General features: G+C 41.6%; 1 protein-coding gene across 5 annotated transcripts in view; it reads right to left on the reverse strand.

The window, feature by feature from the left end:
• Window positions 1–324: 324 nt before the first annotated feature.
• GALNT9 (polypeptide N-acetylgalactosaminyltransferase 9) overlaps window positions 325–16444 on the reverse strand; it is a 130466-nt gene continuing 114346 nt past the window's right edge. For all 5 annotated transcript variants that reach the window (XM_039332396.1, XM_039332395.1, XM_039332394.1 and 2 more), the window contains 5 exons: window positions 7302–7487; window positions 6798–6935; window positions 4318–4413; window positions 3853–4020; window positions 325–1657 (listed from right to left, as the gene is read on the reverse strand). In XM_039332396.1, the coding sequence (XP_039188330.1) occupies window positions 1511–1657; window positions 3853–4020; window positions 4318–4413; window positions 6798–6935; window positions 7302–7487 (735 nt within the window). In that variant the 3' untranslated portion in view covers window positions 325–1510. The remainder of the gene's footprint in view (window positions 1658–3852; window positions 4021–4317; window positions 4414–6797; window positions 6936–7301; window positions 7488–16444) is intronic.

Consider the following 16444-nt stretch of genomic DNA (forward strand, 5'->3'; position numbering starts at 1 on the left):
GCAAATGGTTGTCCAATGGCTTCTTAAAAATGTCCAGTATTGGAGCAGCCACAACTTCTTAGCCATGGCACTGATTAATTGTTCTCACTGTTAGGAAACGTCTTCTTAAGTTTCTGATAATTTTTGTCCATTACTTCTTGACCCCCCCCCCTCTTCTCTGCAACACTCATAAGTGTGAAAAATGGGCATAACTCACTTTCTTCGGTGCCATTGTCACTTCAAACAGTCCCTAAAAGAAGCGTTTGTAAATCGGGGACCACCTGTACTTAAATCTGGAGTAGCCCCACCAGACTCTCCCAAAAGCAGATGCCGCTGGGACAAAAATCAATGTGGTCAATTAAAATTTAATGCCAAATGAACGAATGAAATGCAGCCAATAGGCTCAGTCCCCAGGCATTTAATAATGCCTCCTTCCAACCCATTGGGAAAATTACAATTTGACAGAAATGTTTGGAAAGTCTTGGAAGTTGCACTTTAAACCTGGGCTTGCAGGAACCATTGGAACATCACAGGTGGGATAGACCCCCCGCCCCCCAAATCAAAGCACCTCTCGCCTGCCAGCATCCCTTCTGCAGGCTGGCGTGAAGGTAAGGCTGAAACACACAACATCCGTCTTCATGTTCCAAGTTCAGCAGCAAGAAATAAGGAGGCTCTTGTGATCCAACTGGCATCCACGTCAACTTGCTGGAAACAGATCATGTATCACGTTATTTTGTTTTGGTGAGGGAGGGCAGTGTAATTTATTTACAGGTTACTCATTGTTGCCGTTGGGGTGCTTTTGAAATCGTTAATCAGACATGCTGAAGTTGTGTGACTTCCCAGTTCCCCAGGATAGGAAGCGCAGTAGAAAAGGCACATGGGTCTGTTCACCGCAAGAGTTGTGCATCCAGCCAGCAACTTAAAGCTACAAAATCCACCTGGAACAGGACCATCTTCAACGAGGCACAAGATCCATCCACCCTACCAAATCACCCCAAATTATGGCTACCCTCCCTGTTTTTTCCCACCCTCCCCCTTTCACGAGACCCAAAGCAAAGTTTGATTCTATTGTCTATTCTCTCTCTCTCTCTCTCTCTCTCTCTCTCTCTCTCTCTCTCTCTCTCTCTCTCTCTATCTATCTATCTATCTCTCTCTCTCTCTCTCTCATCCATCAGAAAGAAACACGATGAAACTTGGAGAAATCTCTCTCAGTCACCCAACGATACAAGGACAGATTGGATTCACTTCTGATTGACCTGGGGCAGGCGAAGAATCAACCCAGTTAAGTCTTCCAAGGAACAAGTCCTAGATTAGTGACATGTCAGCTTTTTCATCATCGACAAGGCACTCCACGCTGTTCCTTTAAAAAAAAAAAAAAGAATAACACCCTAAAACTGCGTCCCGGGCTTCTTCTTTTAGCCATCACGGTTTCTTCATCTGAGTCCTATTTAATCTACAACCATCGGAGCTATTAACGCCCGTGGGATTTGAAGAAGAGATGTCCTTATCCTTGTTCTTTTAAGCTGGGAAATCAGTGCCTTCCATGTTTGATCCAATTTCTGATCATCCATTTTTGCCCCGAGCATCTCTGTACTACCAATCTAAGTCCAAAGTTGGCATCTTTAGACATTTCTACTTCAAGACATCGGCCAGTATCTCGGCTGATGATTGGTCCACTCTGTAAGGAAGGAAGAGGAAGGATTGTGAGCACTCGTAGCTTTTCCAAGACAGGCAAAAGCAACACGAATCACCCCAAGGATTAAGAGAAGGCAAGAGAAGAAACAATGGGTGGAAATTAATCAAGGAGAGAGGTAACCTAGAACTAAGGAGAAATTACCTGACAGTCGGGACAATTAACCAGTGGAACGACTTGCCTCCAGAAGTTGTGAATGCTCAAACACTGGAAGTTTTTAAGAAGAGATTGGTCAACCATATGCTAGGTTTTGCATGGGAAACCCAGAGCTGGTTTCACTTCATCTATGCCAATGTAGTTTAATCAATAAAGTTTATACTCTTGGTAAAATAATGTGCCAGGAGTTTCTTTTTCTGGACAGTTGACAAATCTTTTCTTGTAAAATTATCAAGTCAGGACCCTAAATCATAGTTGGAAGGTACCTTGGAGGTCTTCAAGTCCAACCCCATGCTCGGGCAAAAGACCCTATACCATTCCAGACAAACGGCTGTCCAGTCTCTTCTTGAAGATCTCCAGTGATGGAGCATCCACAACTTCTGGAGGGAAGCCCTTCCGCTAATTGTTCTCATTGTCAGGAAATTTCTCCTTATTTCTAGGTTGGTTCTCTCCTTGATTAGTTTCCATCCATTCCTCCTTGCCCTGTCCTCAGATCCTTTGGAGAATAAATTGATCCCCTCTTCTTTGTGGTAGTCCCTCAAATACTGGAAGACTGCTATCCTGTCACCCCCTAGTCCATCTCTTTGTTAGACTAGACATGCCCAGTTCAGCAATCATTCGCCACAGGGTTTAGCCTGTTTATTTACTTCTAAATATATTTAGAGATACATTTAACTGCATCGTTCTTAGCAACCGAGTGCAGAGATCATTATCACAACATATATATTGGTCCCGGGCTTCTGCACTCTCAAATTCACAGCAAGACCTGAATAGGACTCAAATTGCTTTTAGGTGAATTGAGCAGGAAACACCCTCCTATCTCAGATGAAAATTGAAAAGAAAAAAAAAAAGCAAAATATGGAAATTACACGCTGTAGGATTTAGAAGGGAAAGAAAAAAATCGCTTCGCTGGGATGACTCTGCTGACTGTTATAATGGAGAAGGAGATAGCCAGAATATTGGATTTTGAAAAAGGAGAATGTGGAGAACTGACTACAGTAATACTTGCTGGTGTGGAGAAAAAGAATTTAAAAGCTTGGCTTTGTGTGTGTTCAGAAATTTGAACAAGAGGGAAAAGGCTGTCCCAAAGCTGAGCGTGCCGTGGAAAAAAAGACAGGTGGGTGAAGAGTTAAATATGCAGTTTTCTCCTTCAAAAAAAACCCAAAATCTTCTATTAGGGACTGGCATTGCCTGGAGGCATCAGGAGAAGAAAGAGGCAAGAAAAAAAAATGTAATCAAAATGACTGATTGCTTTATTTCCCTTAAATGGAAAATCAAATTGTTTGAGACTCTTCATAATAATAGGAACCAGCTGGGGAATATTTCTACATGTGAGTGTGTTCCTTTTCATGTACGTTTGCCTTTCCTGACTTGGTACCCTCCATGCTTGCTAGAGATGAAAGTCCAATTTCATTTCAGCTTCCATATAAGTGCCCAGAATTCCGGAGAACTCCCAGAATCCCATGGGACCTCCAGTGTTCCCAACCCTCATGGTGGTTGAGTATTGTGGGAGCAGGAATCTCAATGGATTTGGAAGGCAGTAAGTAGGCAATGACGTGGGAAGTGTAATATTTGAACCAAATAAACATTCTCTTTCAGTTCCTCACATAGTTGTGGGGTCCTTGGTGCTCTCTGAGCTGGGTGGTTTTCTTGAAGACGTTTCACGACCCAACTGGGGAACATCATCAGGGCTGGAAGAGAGTGTGGATAATCTGATAGCACTGAAGACATTGTGGGTTGTGAAATGTCTGCAAGAAAACCACCCAGCTCAGAGAGCACCAAGGACCCCACAGTCTTCCTCCTCCTCCTCCTCCTTCTCCTCCTCCTCCTCTTCCCCCTCCTCCTCTCCATAAACTCCCCTCCCTTCTAGCACTGATGATGTTCGTTAGTTGGGTCATGAAACGTCTGCAAGAAAACCATCCAGCTCCGAGAGCACCAAGGACCCCACAGTTCATCCCTCAGCTAAAACTATTCTCTTCCATCAGTACCATTTATATCTGTATATTCTGACATGCCTATAATACCTGTGTAAAGTCCCAGAGTCGTTGAGTTGGTCTCAGCGTATCTTCACATTTCTTCAAGGAGGGTGTCCTTCCTTTCCCATCATCTATGAGACATTTTGAATCAGGGAGGAATGCTGTAGATCCCAGCGGGCCCAGTTGCAACAATCCTTCGGTGCTGTAACGGACAAGCTGAGACCAAAACCAAATCAAAGGTAATAACACCACAGTTAAGTCCACCGCAACCATAAATGCGACAAAAATGTAGCTCTCGTATCACCGTTCAAATCCCTGCCATTTTAAAATTGTTCCTCCTCACCCAAACTCATGAGGTCTAGTGGCATCAACGAGGGACGCAGATCTGTTTTACATCAAATGTGCCTCTAAACCTCCAGCCCCAAAACTAGCTTGATAATCAGTTCTCCTTCTCAAAAGTGAAGGTTTCCATCAAGCTTGACCCCAGAAGAACTTCCAAAGATGTGTCTTTACCTGGGAAGACATTCCATGGCATGGATAGAGTATCGCTTTATTGTCATCTTCTGCGCCCTGGTCCAAGCAGTAGCCGCTAGCTTTGCTGTTGCGTACCTGAAATAAACACCAGGGTAGATAAGAGTTGAAGGAGAAAGAAAAAGAAAGAAAGAAAGAAATAGAAATAGAAATGAAGGGAGAGGAGAAAGAAGAGAGAAAGGAAAAAAGAAAGAAAAAGAAAGAAAGGAATAGAAATGAAGGGAGAGGAAGAAGGAAGAGAGAGAAAAAAAGAAACAAAAAGAAAAAAAAAGAAGAAAAAAGAAAGAAAGAGAGAGAGAGAGAGAGAGAAAGAAAGAAAGAAAGAAAGAAAGAAAGAAAGAAAGAAAGAAAGAAAGAAAGAAAGTAAGTCTATGAAGATTGTCAGTCATCAAGATCATGGTTGTCCCAAAGGTGCTTTTTCAAGAGGCAACTGGACAAGAAAGAAGGAAGGAAGGAAGGAAGGAAGGAAGGAAGGAAGGAAGGAAGGAAAGAAAGAAAGAAAGAAAGAAAGAAAGAAAGAAAGAAAGAAAGAAAGTCTATGAAGATTCTCAGTCATCCAGATCATGGTTGTCCTAAAGGTGCTTTTTCAAGAGGCAACTGGACAAGAAAGAAAGAAAGAAAGAAAGAAAGAAAGAAAGAAAGAAAGAAAGAAAGAAAGAAAGAAAGAAAGAAAGAAAGAAAGCAAGCAAGCAAGCAAGCAAGCAAGCAAGCAAGCAAGCATATTTTTGCCATACGCTAAATAAATACCCCTTTGGTAATTGATGGATTCCCTCTTTGAAGCTGGCCTGACATTGTGGACCAGGGATGGAGGCTCAGCCCATGTCTCCAACTGCTGAAGCCATGACATCACTCTGTCTCCTATCTAACTAGTGCCTGGCTTCCTTCCACTGTGATAAACCGGAAATCAAAACCAAATTGTGGCAGACAAACGCCTTTCCTATCTCATTTCCCAGCCAAGAGTCCTTTAAAAAAAAAAAATCCACACCTTCAGAGTGCAATAAAACGGAAGAGGACTTTAATAAATAAGCCAAAACTCTCCAGCATCAGAAGTTATGGGAATCTTCTCCTCTGCAAAAACGATATAAAATATCGTTTCATTGCCCGTCACAAATTCCAAGGCCGGGAGGCACAAACTGTCCTTCATGTTCTCAGAATGTGCTGCCAACATTTAAGTGGGAACAGTCCTGCTTTACGACACTGGGTGTTTTTTCAGTGTGTTTTTTTTTATGACCCGGCTTTAAAAAAAAATAGAGTGTTTTGATGGAGGGAAAGCATATTTTTACAACTTCTGGGTATGTTTTATCTCTGTGCTCGTATATTGAGTTTCTCTCAGTTGACAAGAGGCCAAAGACAACAAGGCTTATTTTTATTAGGATGTCTTTGAACAGGAAAATAAAATAATAACGGGGAAGCTTTTTCAAACCGCAAATTCCAGAAGACAAGCAGCGAAGGTGTCTAGTTACACATCACACTCATAACCTGATTAGTAAATACCTTGGGCAGCATAAATATCAGTGCCAAGCCAAAATTGTCTTGGCAATTTCTCAGAAAAGTCTTTCCCTGTTGAAAGAAGATTCTGTTTTTTTCCCCCTACCTTATTCTTACGGAACTTGAGGATTATTTATGAATTTATTGGGGTGTTTTTCAGCTGGGGTGTGGGAGGGGACGCTTTTTTTTGATGTGACACCATATCGCTCCGCAGTTTCTCTTATTAGAGAGCCAGTTCGGTCTAATGGTTCAGGCACCAGGCTAGGAACCAGGCGAGTGAGTTCTAGTCCTGCCTTAGTCAATAGACATGGAAGCGGACTGGGTGATTTTGGACCAAGACTCTGAGTTCCAGTCCCGCTTTAGGCATGAAAACCAACTGGGTGACTTTGGGCCAATCAACAGGAGACGGTGAGTTCTAGTCTTGTCTTAGGCATGAAAACCAGTTGGATGACTTTGGGCCAATCACCAGGAGATGGTGAATTCTAGTCCCGCCTTAGACGTGAAAGCCAACTGGGTGACTTTGGGCCAATCACCAGGAGACAGTGAGTTCTAATCCCGCCTTAGATGTGAAAGCTGGCTGGGTGACTTTGGGCCAATCACCAGGAGACAGTGAGTTCTAGTCCTGCCTTAGACGTGAAAGCCAGCTGGGTGACTTTGGGCCAATCACCAGGAGACAGTGAGTTCTAGTCCTGCCTTAGATGTGAAAGCTAGCTGGATGACTCTGGCTTTCATGCCTAAGACAGGACTGGAACTCACCGTCACCTGGTAAAGCAAAGGAAAGTTGAAGCAAGTTCATAAGCACCATCACAGTTTCCCTTTTGACCATTCTACTTAATGACAGAATTGCTAATCCCAGTTTGGTTGCTAAACGAGGAGCATCCCTTTTTTTCCAACCTGGCGCCTTTCAGCTCTGGAGAGTCCAGACTAGAATAAAATTGAACCATCAATTTGAGAGACAGGGATTCACACGTTACCTCTCCGTACGTGATGGTGTTGTTGTAAACCCTCATTTCAGGATAGACATTCTCCAAGTACCACTTAAAACTCCGGCACTGCAGACGCTGCCGTAAAGCAACCCGTTCCGACACATCTCCGAAGTCAACGCCAGGGTTCTGGGACACAAAGACACAAAGCGCAAAACAATATTTGACCAGGCTGGTTTTTCTAAGCAGCTTGTTCTCCAGTTCACACAACCGTTGGCGTGGTCTACAGCCCCGTTCTTCTACCAACCTACCCAATCCCCTCCTTCACTCCTTAGCCACGTAAGGAGGTTCTGAATCCAGTGACGCTGTTAAAAACTGGAAATAAATATGAATTAAATCTCCGTAGAATCGGGTAGGGAGAACGGAGCGGTATCAAAAAGGCCGAGGTAGGTCACTGGAAGCTTCACCAGGTTGGGAACCCGTCTTCTATCTTGGCTGCTAGCGGAATTCAGGAAAGTTCCCCTTGTGGGAAAAAGGCCTTAGTCCTCCCCTTACCGTCATTGGTATGTTCCATGCCATGTACACGTGGGACTTGAAGTCGTCCATCCACACTTCGGCCGCCCGCAGGGCGTTGCGCTTGGCGTAATAGTCAATGTCGTTGTTGTACGGCTTCTTCGTGCGCTCAATGTGAGCCACGCGGGAACAAGGCAGGACTTCCATGCTCCCACCGCACTGCCAGACCTGTGGGAAAAGTGAAGCAGGTCATGGAGGGTGCGTAAAATGGGTCATTAAGATGAAGATCTATTAGAGGAAGTTGATCGAGAGCGAGAAAGACAAAAGTTACAAGAAAGAGAAAGGTTAGAAAGGGAAGCAAAAGGAAGACTTATAGAGACAAGAAGCATAAAACAAAATAAAAACAAAAAAAGATCAAGTTAAAAATGGGAGACGTAATTAAGCTCTTTTCTGTAAACATTAATGGATTAAATATATCAAGAAAAAGAGTTTAAACGTTTAACAAGTTAAGGAAATTGGATGTAGATGTGATGTATCTTTAGGAAGTTTATATAAAATAGGATTATAGAAAATTGCTAGAGAAAGTAAAATTTAGAAACATTATACACAATATTAGTATAAAACAAGAAAGGAGGAATTATTATATATATCAAAGAAAAAATAAAATAAAATCAATATACTTGGATGAAAAGGGATACATTTTAATGTTGGAAATAGTATTAGAGTAAAAACAGAATATGCACTAAATAATAATTAACGTGAATCTTTTTTTTAAAAAAAATAAGGTATATAAGAAGCTAGTGGGTTTGGACTATGAGAATATTTGTATGATCACCAGAACTAGATGGAATCATGGTCGAGTCTTATAAAAAATATGAGAGTTACTACAGTGAATAATGTTGGAAATTTAAAATGAGGTGTTGGTAGAGGTGATATGCGTATAATAATGTATAATAATAATAATATGAATTATTCCTAGTAAGTAGTAGAATATGAAAGAAGGAGAACGTAAATAAGAAACAATGGGGCAATAAGGACAAATATTTCAAAGAAGAACGAGGGGGGAAATGTAAATAATAGAAGAGTACTGTTACAAATTGCTGTTAACAAAAAAGGATATACTACGTGTGTACGCATGTAATGTTTTGTTGTGTTTTGTTTTGTTTTGTTGGTCTAAAATAATTTAAAAAAAAAATAGAAAGACTGTAGCCTGAGCAAAAGGCAGCTCCTGTTCTAAAAACATGCAGTGTCCTAGATGACCTAGAATCCAGGGCTGGAAAGGACCTCAGAGGTGTTTAATTTTGAAAACAGAATAACAAGAGCGGGAAGGGGCCTTGGAGGTCCTCTAGTCCAACCCCCTGCTCAAGCAGGAGTCCCGATACCATTCAGGACTAACGGCCATCCCATCTCCGGGCCGGGATATGATCGGACTTGCGGTATGACTGGATTATTTTATTCTTTTATGACTGTTTTTAACCTTGTACGCCGCCCTGAGTCCTTTGGGATTGGGCGGCATATAAATATTTGTAAATAAATAAATAAATAAATCTCTTCTTGAAAACCTTCCGTTATTTCACGCTTGCTCTCTACTAGGGATTTCGCCGTATATCACCAGACCCTGATGATTTGCCTGTGAGTAATGGAAGGTACTGTGGGAAAATAGTGCCCATTAATCCACCTACAAAGGTATGAATTTTTGGAGGGAGAGAGGGAGGAGGAAGACGAAGGAAGGAAAGAGGAAGAGAGAGGGATGAGGAAGAGAAAGGAGGAAAGAAAGGAGGAAGAGAGAGATGAAGGGAGGGAGAAAGGGAGGAGAAAGAAAAAAGAAGGAGGGAGGGAGGAAGGAAGAAGCAACTTTTATTAGATGCAAAACATCCAGGCTTTTTTCTAAACATAAACCCTTCTCACATCTCATGGGGTCTAATTTAGGTTTCGCACCTGCAATTTCCACCCTTGACCTTAGCTGAAGATCCCCTCAACGTCTGGCTTCTATCACCGAGTGCCCTCAGCTTTAAAATAAGATAAAATGAAATATTTGTGCTACAGGCCACGCCACCACCACCCCGCCCTGCTCACCCAGGATTAAGGGGACAAAGGCTGAGACTTTCGGAAAAGCGACCTTCTCCATTCCCAAGAACGCTGAAAACCTGAGTGTCATTATTGATGTAAAGAGGCTGGATGAGCTTGTTCCTTCATTAAAAAGATAAAGTCGTTTCCTTTCATTTGCAAATTAAGGCAACACATAAATATCCTGCTTTTTTTTCTTTTTTTTTCAATGTTCTGGTTCCTACAGCTCAGGGCTTCCTACATTATTATTATTATTATTATTTTTAAGTTACATAAGACGTATTTATAACCCTCCCAAGATGGATGAGAATGCAATATGTTGAGCCTAAAAAAGCATTAAGCCGGGGCGCCAAGGGAAACGGTCCAACTCATCTATATATGCAAGACAAATAGTTATTTATTCAAGCTCCATTTTCTCAACGCCAAAATCTCCCTCAAGTTTGCTTCCCTTGCACAAAAGAAAAGAAAAAAAAAAGAAAAAGATTCGGTTTGTCTACTTTGTTCTCGGAATGCAGGAGCCATTTCTTCTACAGTTCTGTTTGCAGATCCTTTTTAAATCTGTCTCTGGTGCTGATGGCGCAAAAAGTCATATTTTGACATCGTAGTTCTCAGTCCTCAATCTTTCTCCGTTTCTGACACTTTGCGGAGCTTTTGGGGCTTCTTGACCCGAAAAAGCCTTGTGTGGTGGTTTCCTTCCTGATGTGTGTGTGTGTGTGTGTGTGTGTTTTAGATGAACTATGAGGAGGTGATGGAGGAAATTTAACCTACCAGCCTCAACTTATGACCTCAGCTGAGCCCCAAATTTCTTGTTCGGTGAATTTTGCCCCATTTGATGATCTTTGTGCCTCAGTTATAGTAGTACTACTACTACTACTAGTAGTAGTAGTAGTAGTAATACTAATACTACTACTAATGATGATGATGATGATGATGTTGGAAGGGACCTTGGAGGTCATCTAGTCCAATCCCCTGCTCAGGCAGGAAACCCTATACCATTTCAGACAAATGGCTGTCCAGTCTCTTCTTAAAAACTTCCAGTGTGGGATCTTTCACTGCTTCTCTTTCACCGCTTCTGGAGGCAGGTTGTTCCACTGGTTAATTGTTCTAGCTGTCAGGAAGTTTCTCCTTAGTTCCAGGTTGCTTCTCTCCTTGATCAGTTTCCATCCATTGCTTCTTGTCCTGCCTTCAGGTGCTTTGGAGAATAGCTTGACTCCCTCTTCTTTGGGGCAGCCCCTGAGATATTGGAAGACTGCTCTCCTGTTACCCCTAATCCTTCTCTTCATGAAACTAGACATACCCAATTCCAGCAACCGTTCCTTGTATGTTTTAGCCTCCAGCCCCCTGATCATCTTTGTTGCTCTTCTCTGTACTCTTTCTAGCGTCTCAACATCTTTTTTTCATCGTGGTGACCAAAACCAATTGTTAAATGAATCACTGCAGCTGTTAAATTAGTAACCCGGTTGTTAAATGAATCTGGCTTCCATGTTGACTTTGCTGGTCAGAAGTTCGCCAAAAGTGATGACATGACCCCGGGACACCGCAACCATCATAAATACAAGTCAGTTGCCAAGCGTCTGGATTTTGGTCATGTGACCACGGGGAAGCTGCAACAGATGTAAATGTGAAAAATGGTCATAAGTCCTTTTTTTCAATGATGTTGCAGGAACTGGGTATATGTAGTCTACTGAAAAGAAGAGGCATGGATGACATCATAGCAGTACTACAATATTTGAGGGGCTGTCACAAAGATCAGAGGGTCAGCCTTCTTTAGAAATGGTGTAGGGTCCCCTGTTTGGGTGGGGATTGGACCAGTGGTGGGATTCAGCCAGTTCACACCACTTTGGCAGAACCGGTAGCTAATTTTTTGTTGCTCAGGTTCAGAATGAACTTCCGGAAGCGGCATCCACACAGAGAACTGGTTGTTCACATATTTGAATCCCACCACTGGATTGGACTAGATGACTTACAAGCTCCCTTCCAACTCTGCTATTTTAATCATCTTCTCATCAACCTTTTCTCCAAAGCACCGGATGTCAACACTGCTAACATTGGATATTCTTGCTTTGACAACATATGGAGATGCAGCCATTTTCCTTCTTATGTTTTACTCTTAGAATTAGAGTTAGAATTAGATGATACTGGGGGGGGGGGGAAGAGGAGGAATGTGCATGGGAGTTTAGTTAGACATAACAATACTGTAACTAGTGTGAGAACCAAGGTTTTTTGAAATAAGAGATGATAAGAAATGGCGGGTTGAAGAACTGGAGGGAAAGCCTGCATTTCAAACTAACTGGAGAATGTGATTTATGACTTTAATTCAGTGTTTCTCAACCTTGACAATTTTAAGGCATGTGGACTTCAACTCCCAGAATTCCACAGCCAGCAATGCTGGCTGTGGAATTCTGGGAGTTGAAGTCCACATGCCTTAAAATTGTCAAGGTTGAGAAACACTGCTTTAATTAGAGGAGGGAACTGTGCTTTGATACTATGTGCTCAGGGGAGGGGAATTCAGATTTTGGCTTTGACTATGTACGTGCCTATGCTATGCTACTCGAATAAAGATTCTTTAAGGTAAACCACGCCTCAAAGTTCTTTGAAGAGTTTCATCTGTCGGAACCATGACACTGGAGGGTGAGACAGAAAGTAACGGGTAGAAGATCATTAAACAGAAAGCCAGCATAGAACTAAGGAGAAACTTCCTGACAAGGAGGAACAATTAATCAATGGAACGGCTTCCCACCAGAAGTTGTGGGTGCACCAACCCTGGAGGATTTTAAGAAGAGATTGGACTGTCAATTGCTGGGATGACAGAGGGTCTCCTGCTTGAGTAGGGGACTGGACTAGAAGACCTCCCAACTCTATAATTCTGTAATTCTGATCTCACTTATTGTTTGCTCTCTGTTTCAAATATTTTTATATTATAGAAAGGAAGCGAGGCTCGGACAAAAATGGTTAAGTATTGGCTGTCCTCAACCAGCTCAGCAAATATCAAGTCAGAAAACACCTTTTGCTTATCCGGTCTAAAAATCAATAAATACCAAGGCTAAACCCTCATATGACAGCTGCTTTTTGAAAATCCTGGAATGTTAACGGTGTGGACCAAAAGTATTGAAAAGACAGCCTTGTCAACACAAGGTTTGATACAGCGGGCTTTAGATCATTAGCAGGATTCGAACGGAGAAGCTTTTAGTAGTGCTCGTTGGGCTTGGTGGTTTTTTCTTGCAGATGTTTCATTACCCAGCTAAGGAACATCATTAGTGCTGCTGCTGTTCTCTAGTTTGTGTGACCAAAGCTCTGCAAGAAAACCACCAAGCTCAGAGAGCACCAAAGACTCCGCATTTGAACCCTGAACAACAAAGGTTCTCCTTTAGCAGAATTCAAACTTGGAGGGGAAAGAAAAAAGCATAAATATAAGAATTGAAATGTTCTCCAGAAACAGCTCCGTATGTTTGTTTTCAAGTTTTGGTTAACCAGAGAAGGGGAAAAAAATCATCACTTTGTCACTTCTGTTTTTTCAGATGAGCTTTTATATCCTTTAAAAGCATTCACTGTTTGATCTGGCTCTTAGCAGGAGTGATGGAGACACGAAGAAGGTTTCAAAATAGGTACACTAAGACATTCATCAAGGTTCTGAAATGGGGAGAAATATGGCTGGGATCCATCAAGAGCACTCCATCTTGAAATGTTTCCTTGCTGATCCTATTTGTACCAGGATTCTGTCTTTTTCCAAAGATATATGAGTCTAGGGCTGACACTAATGGATGCCGCATTGAGTGTTTCTGCTGAATCTTCATAAACTTTTTAGCTTTTTTCCGAAGGAAGTTTACAGAGAGAAAAGAAGGTGCAGTTGAGGAGGAGGAGGAGGAGGAGGAGGAAGGAAGGAAGGAAGGAAGGAAGGAAGGAAGGAAGGAAGGAAGGAAGGAAGGAAGAAGAGGAGGAGAAGGAGAAAAATCAAACTTTGGTCAGACTGTTTCAGATAATCCAATATCCTTGTCTGACAACTTTATTAAGAGGAGAAGGAGGAGGAGGAGGAGGAAGGAAGGAAGGAAGAGGAGGAGGAGGAGGAGGAGGAAAAGAAGAATAGGAGGAGGAGGAGGAGAAGGAAGTAGTCATGACTTTGAGAGGAGACAGTCTTTTGTTAACCTTATAGGAGAAAATCCCTTAATCATGCCAACACGGAAATATTTCCTGAAGAATTTTGCGGCTCAGCATTCTTTATCTCTTTGAGGGTTTTATGAGCAGAGAGATAAATCAGGCAAATTAATAGCCTGGCACAATGGGAGGGAAAAGAAGATAAGATTACAGGGGGAAAAAAAATAGGATTTTAAAAAGGACCCACATATTTTAACCGCTAATCCAATCTAAAAAAAAATAGTAAATCCATTTTGCTCCATTCTGACAAACAACAATCGTTCCCCTGACCAATGTGTTTAGAGATTGACCTGGAAAGGATTTTTTTTTTTTTTATGAGCGAAGGTTCTTTTCTGTAAAGACAACTAAATCTCCCGTCTTTCTGAAACAATCAATTATATTTGAAGGAGGAAAGGGAGACAGGCGTGTTATTTAAAAGCATCCAAAAATACAGAGAAGAGCCAGAAATGAAACATCTTTGTCTTACACCGTTGAGCAACAGCATTCAGGACTGAACTCATAAAAGATGTGTGGCACACCAACTGCTCGACTTTGTCTCCCTCAGCAAAACATATATTTAATATCTAAGCTACAGGAGATAAGCTCATTTATTTTAATTATCGCGCACTTCTAATAAGCTACTTCTAATAGAGTGCTTTTCTATAGTCCTTTATATCTATCTAGGGAGCTTCTAAACTATGCTAGTTTTCATATTTCTCTTCCATACTGATCAGCATTCATTCAGTTATTGGATTTTAGGAGGAGACGGGGATTTTGCATAAGGTGGACATTTTCAGGGGCAACTTTACTCATTCCCACTTCCTGTCCTAGCTGAGGTGGATTTTGGTGCCTCCCCCCCCCCCCCCAAATCAACCATCCTGTGAAGTAGGCTAAGGATGTTTTGCATGAAGTGGCAACTCCATGGTTCAAACTTTCACAGGTTCCTGATGTTTATTTTTCCTTCCTACTTCAGGAAAGGAGGAGGAGGAGAAGGAGAAGTGGGAGAAAAAAAAATCAAACTTTGGCTAGACTGCTTTCAGATAATCCAATTTCCTTGTCTGACAGCTTTATTAAGAGGAGGAGGAAGAGAGGAAGAAGGAGAAGAGTTTCAAACAACTGAAGGTCTAAAATTTAGGAGGAGGAGGGGGAGGAGGAGGAGAAGGAGAAGAAGAAGAAGAAGAAGAAGAAGAAGAAGAAGAAGAAGAAGAAGAAGAAGAAGAAGAAGAAGAAGAAGAAGAAGAAGAAGAAGAAGAAGAAGAAGAAGAAGAAGAAAATTTTAAAACCCATTTCTAACTCAAACCTAGAAAGTCTAGTTTCCTGATGTTCAATACTCAGCAAACATTCTTTTAACAACATATTTGCCCCTCCCTCAAAAGTAGAGTCCATCAGAAACAGCAAATAAAAGTCAACAGCCTTTTAGATATAGATCAGTTTATGCTCTCAAAAGGAATGAATATCATGAGGCTGTTAAGAAAACTGTATTTCTCTGCGAAGACCATAATTTTCTCTCCCTGTCCCAAGTACAGTTTTGCCAATGTGAACGATACAGACAGAATGAGAATATCTAGGACGGATCCATTTAGAGAAAGCAAGGAGAGAGGTCAGGTTCCCACTGTATCATCCGAAGAAATCTTAAAGGCTCCAATTTCTGCCTCGACAAGATTACAGAAATTTTATTTATGGAACACCGGACAAGTTCCAATATTGACTTGCTATTACTTTATTGGTTTTTACAATGTTACCGTCCTGCTGCTTTAATCAAAGTCCTGAATAGAATAGAATAGAATAGAATAGAATAGAATAGAATAGAATAGAATAGAATAGAATAGAATAGAGATGGAATGGAATGGAATGGAATAGAATAGAATACCTCCAAGGTCCCTTCCAACTGTTATTCTGTTCTGTTCTGTTCTGTTCCCTTTCCTTCCATTTTTCCATCCCATCCCATCCCATCCCATCACATTACATTACATTTTATTCTCCTAGTTACAGTCTCCATAATGGACCCTGAGCTGCTCCTAAATCTGAATTAAAAAGATCAGTCCCCAATTGCCAAGAATGTGCCAGCCCCAATGCTAAAGAAAGGGCAGAAAGCACTCACATTAATTCAAGTTCGTATGCAAAGAGATCAGCATGCCATCCTTTAACGCAAGACAGATGCGCCGGCTTTAAAAATAGCGACAAACACAATGGCCACTTTGAAAGCGCTCGCAAACATCTTTGCTTAATAATCTTTCCACAGAGCTTAATTGCAGGTCCTTTGGGACTCGTGGAGAAAGGCTACCATATGGATCAGCATCAGCAAACTTCCAATATTTATGATGCAGTAATGCAAAGCTTTCTGCTTCTTCTTCTTTTTTAAACCCTGCTTAGCAAGCTAGCTTGAAAAAAAAAGTATTTCTTTTTTCCCTCAAACAGAAGGAAAAAAAATATATGCATATCCAGAGATAGCTGCGTAGGCAAGCCAACTTGCCTGTGATTATTAAGAAAGACACCCCTTGTTGGTAGGTTAAAAGTAACATCTGACAAGAGACTCCTGAAGAGAAAAAGGCCTTCAGAGAAAATTTCCATTTAAGATTATTTGGCCTGTCAGCATATCCAGTTCATTAGCACCCCACCCACCAAGTTCTATTTCCTAAGGTCTAAGGAGCAGAAGGGCAGACTTATACTCCGAAATATGTTTGCGGAAGCAAAATGCCACAGAATTGTAAGACCCCCCAGGAGAAACTCTACAGACACTATGGAGTTTTATTTCAGTCTAGCGATGTCAGCGTATATCCATAATTGCATCTATCTTCTGGGTCTTATAAAGTCACGCCAACTTGCAAAGATACACCGTTTCCCTGAAAGGGGTCGGTTTTTCCAGTTACACCCAAGCACACCGTCACGGGATGACTCTGGGATAGACATCCAGGTTCCTCTATCTTCATATGGAGTCTTCTAACTCATGAGGACAAAATGGAGGGGGTTTACATTTGGCTCTCCTG

This window comes from Crotalus tigris, unplaced genomic scaffold, assembly GCF_016545835.1.
Source record: "Crotalus tigris isolate CLP2741 ecotype Arizona unplaced genomic scaffold, ASM1654583v1 scf7180000024461.2689607, whole genome shotgun sequence".
Lineage (NCBI taxonomy): Eukaryota > Metazoa > Chordata > Lepidosauria > Squamata > Viperidae > Crotalus > Crotalus tigris.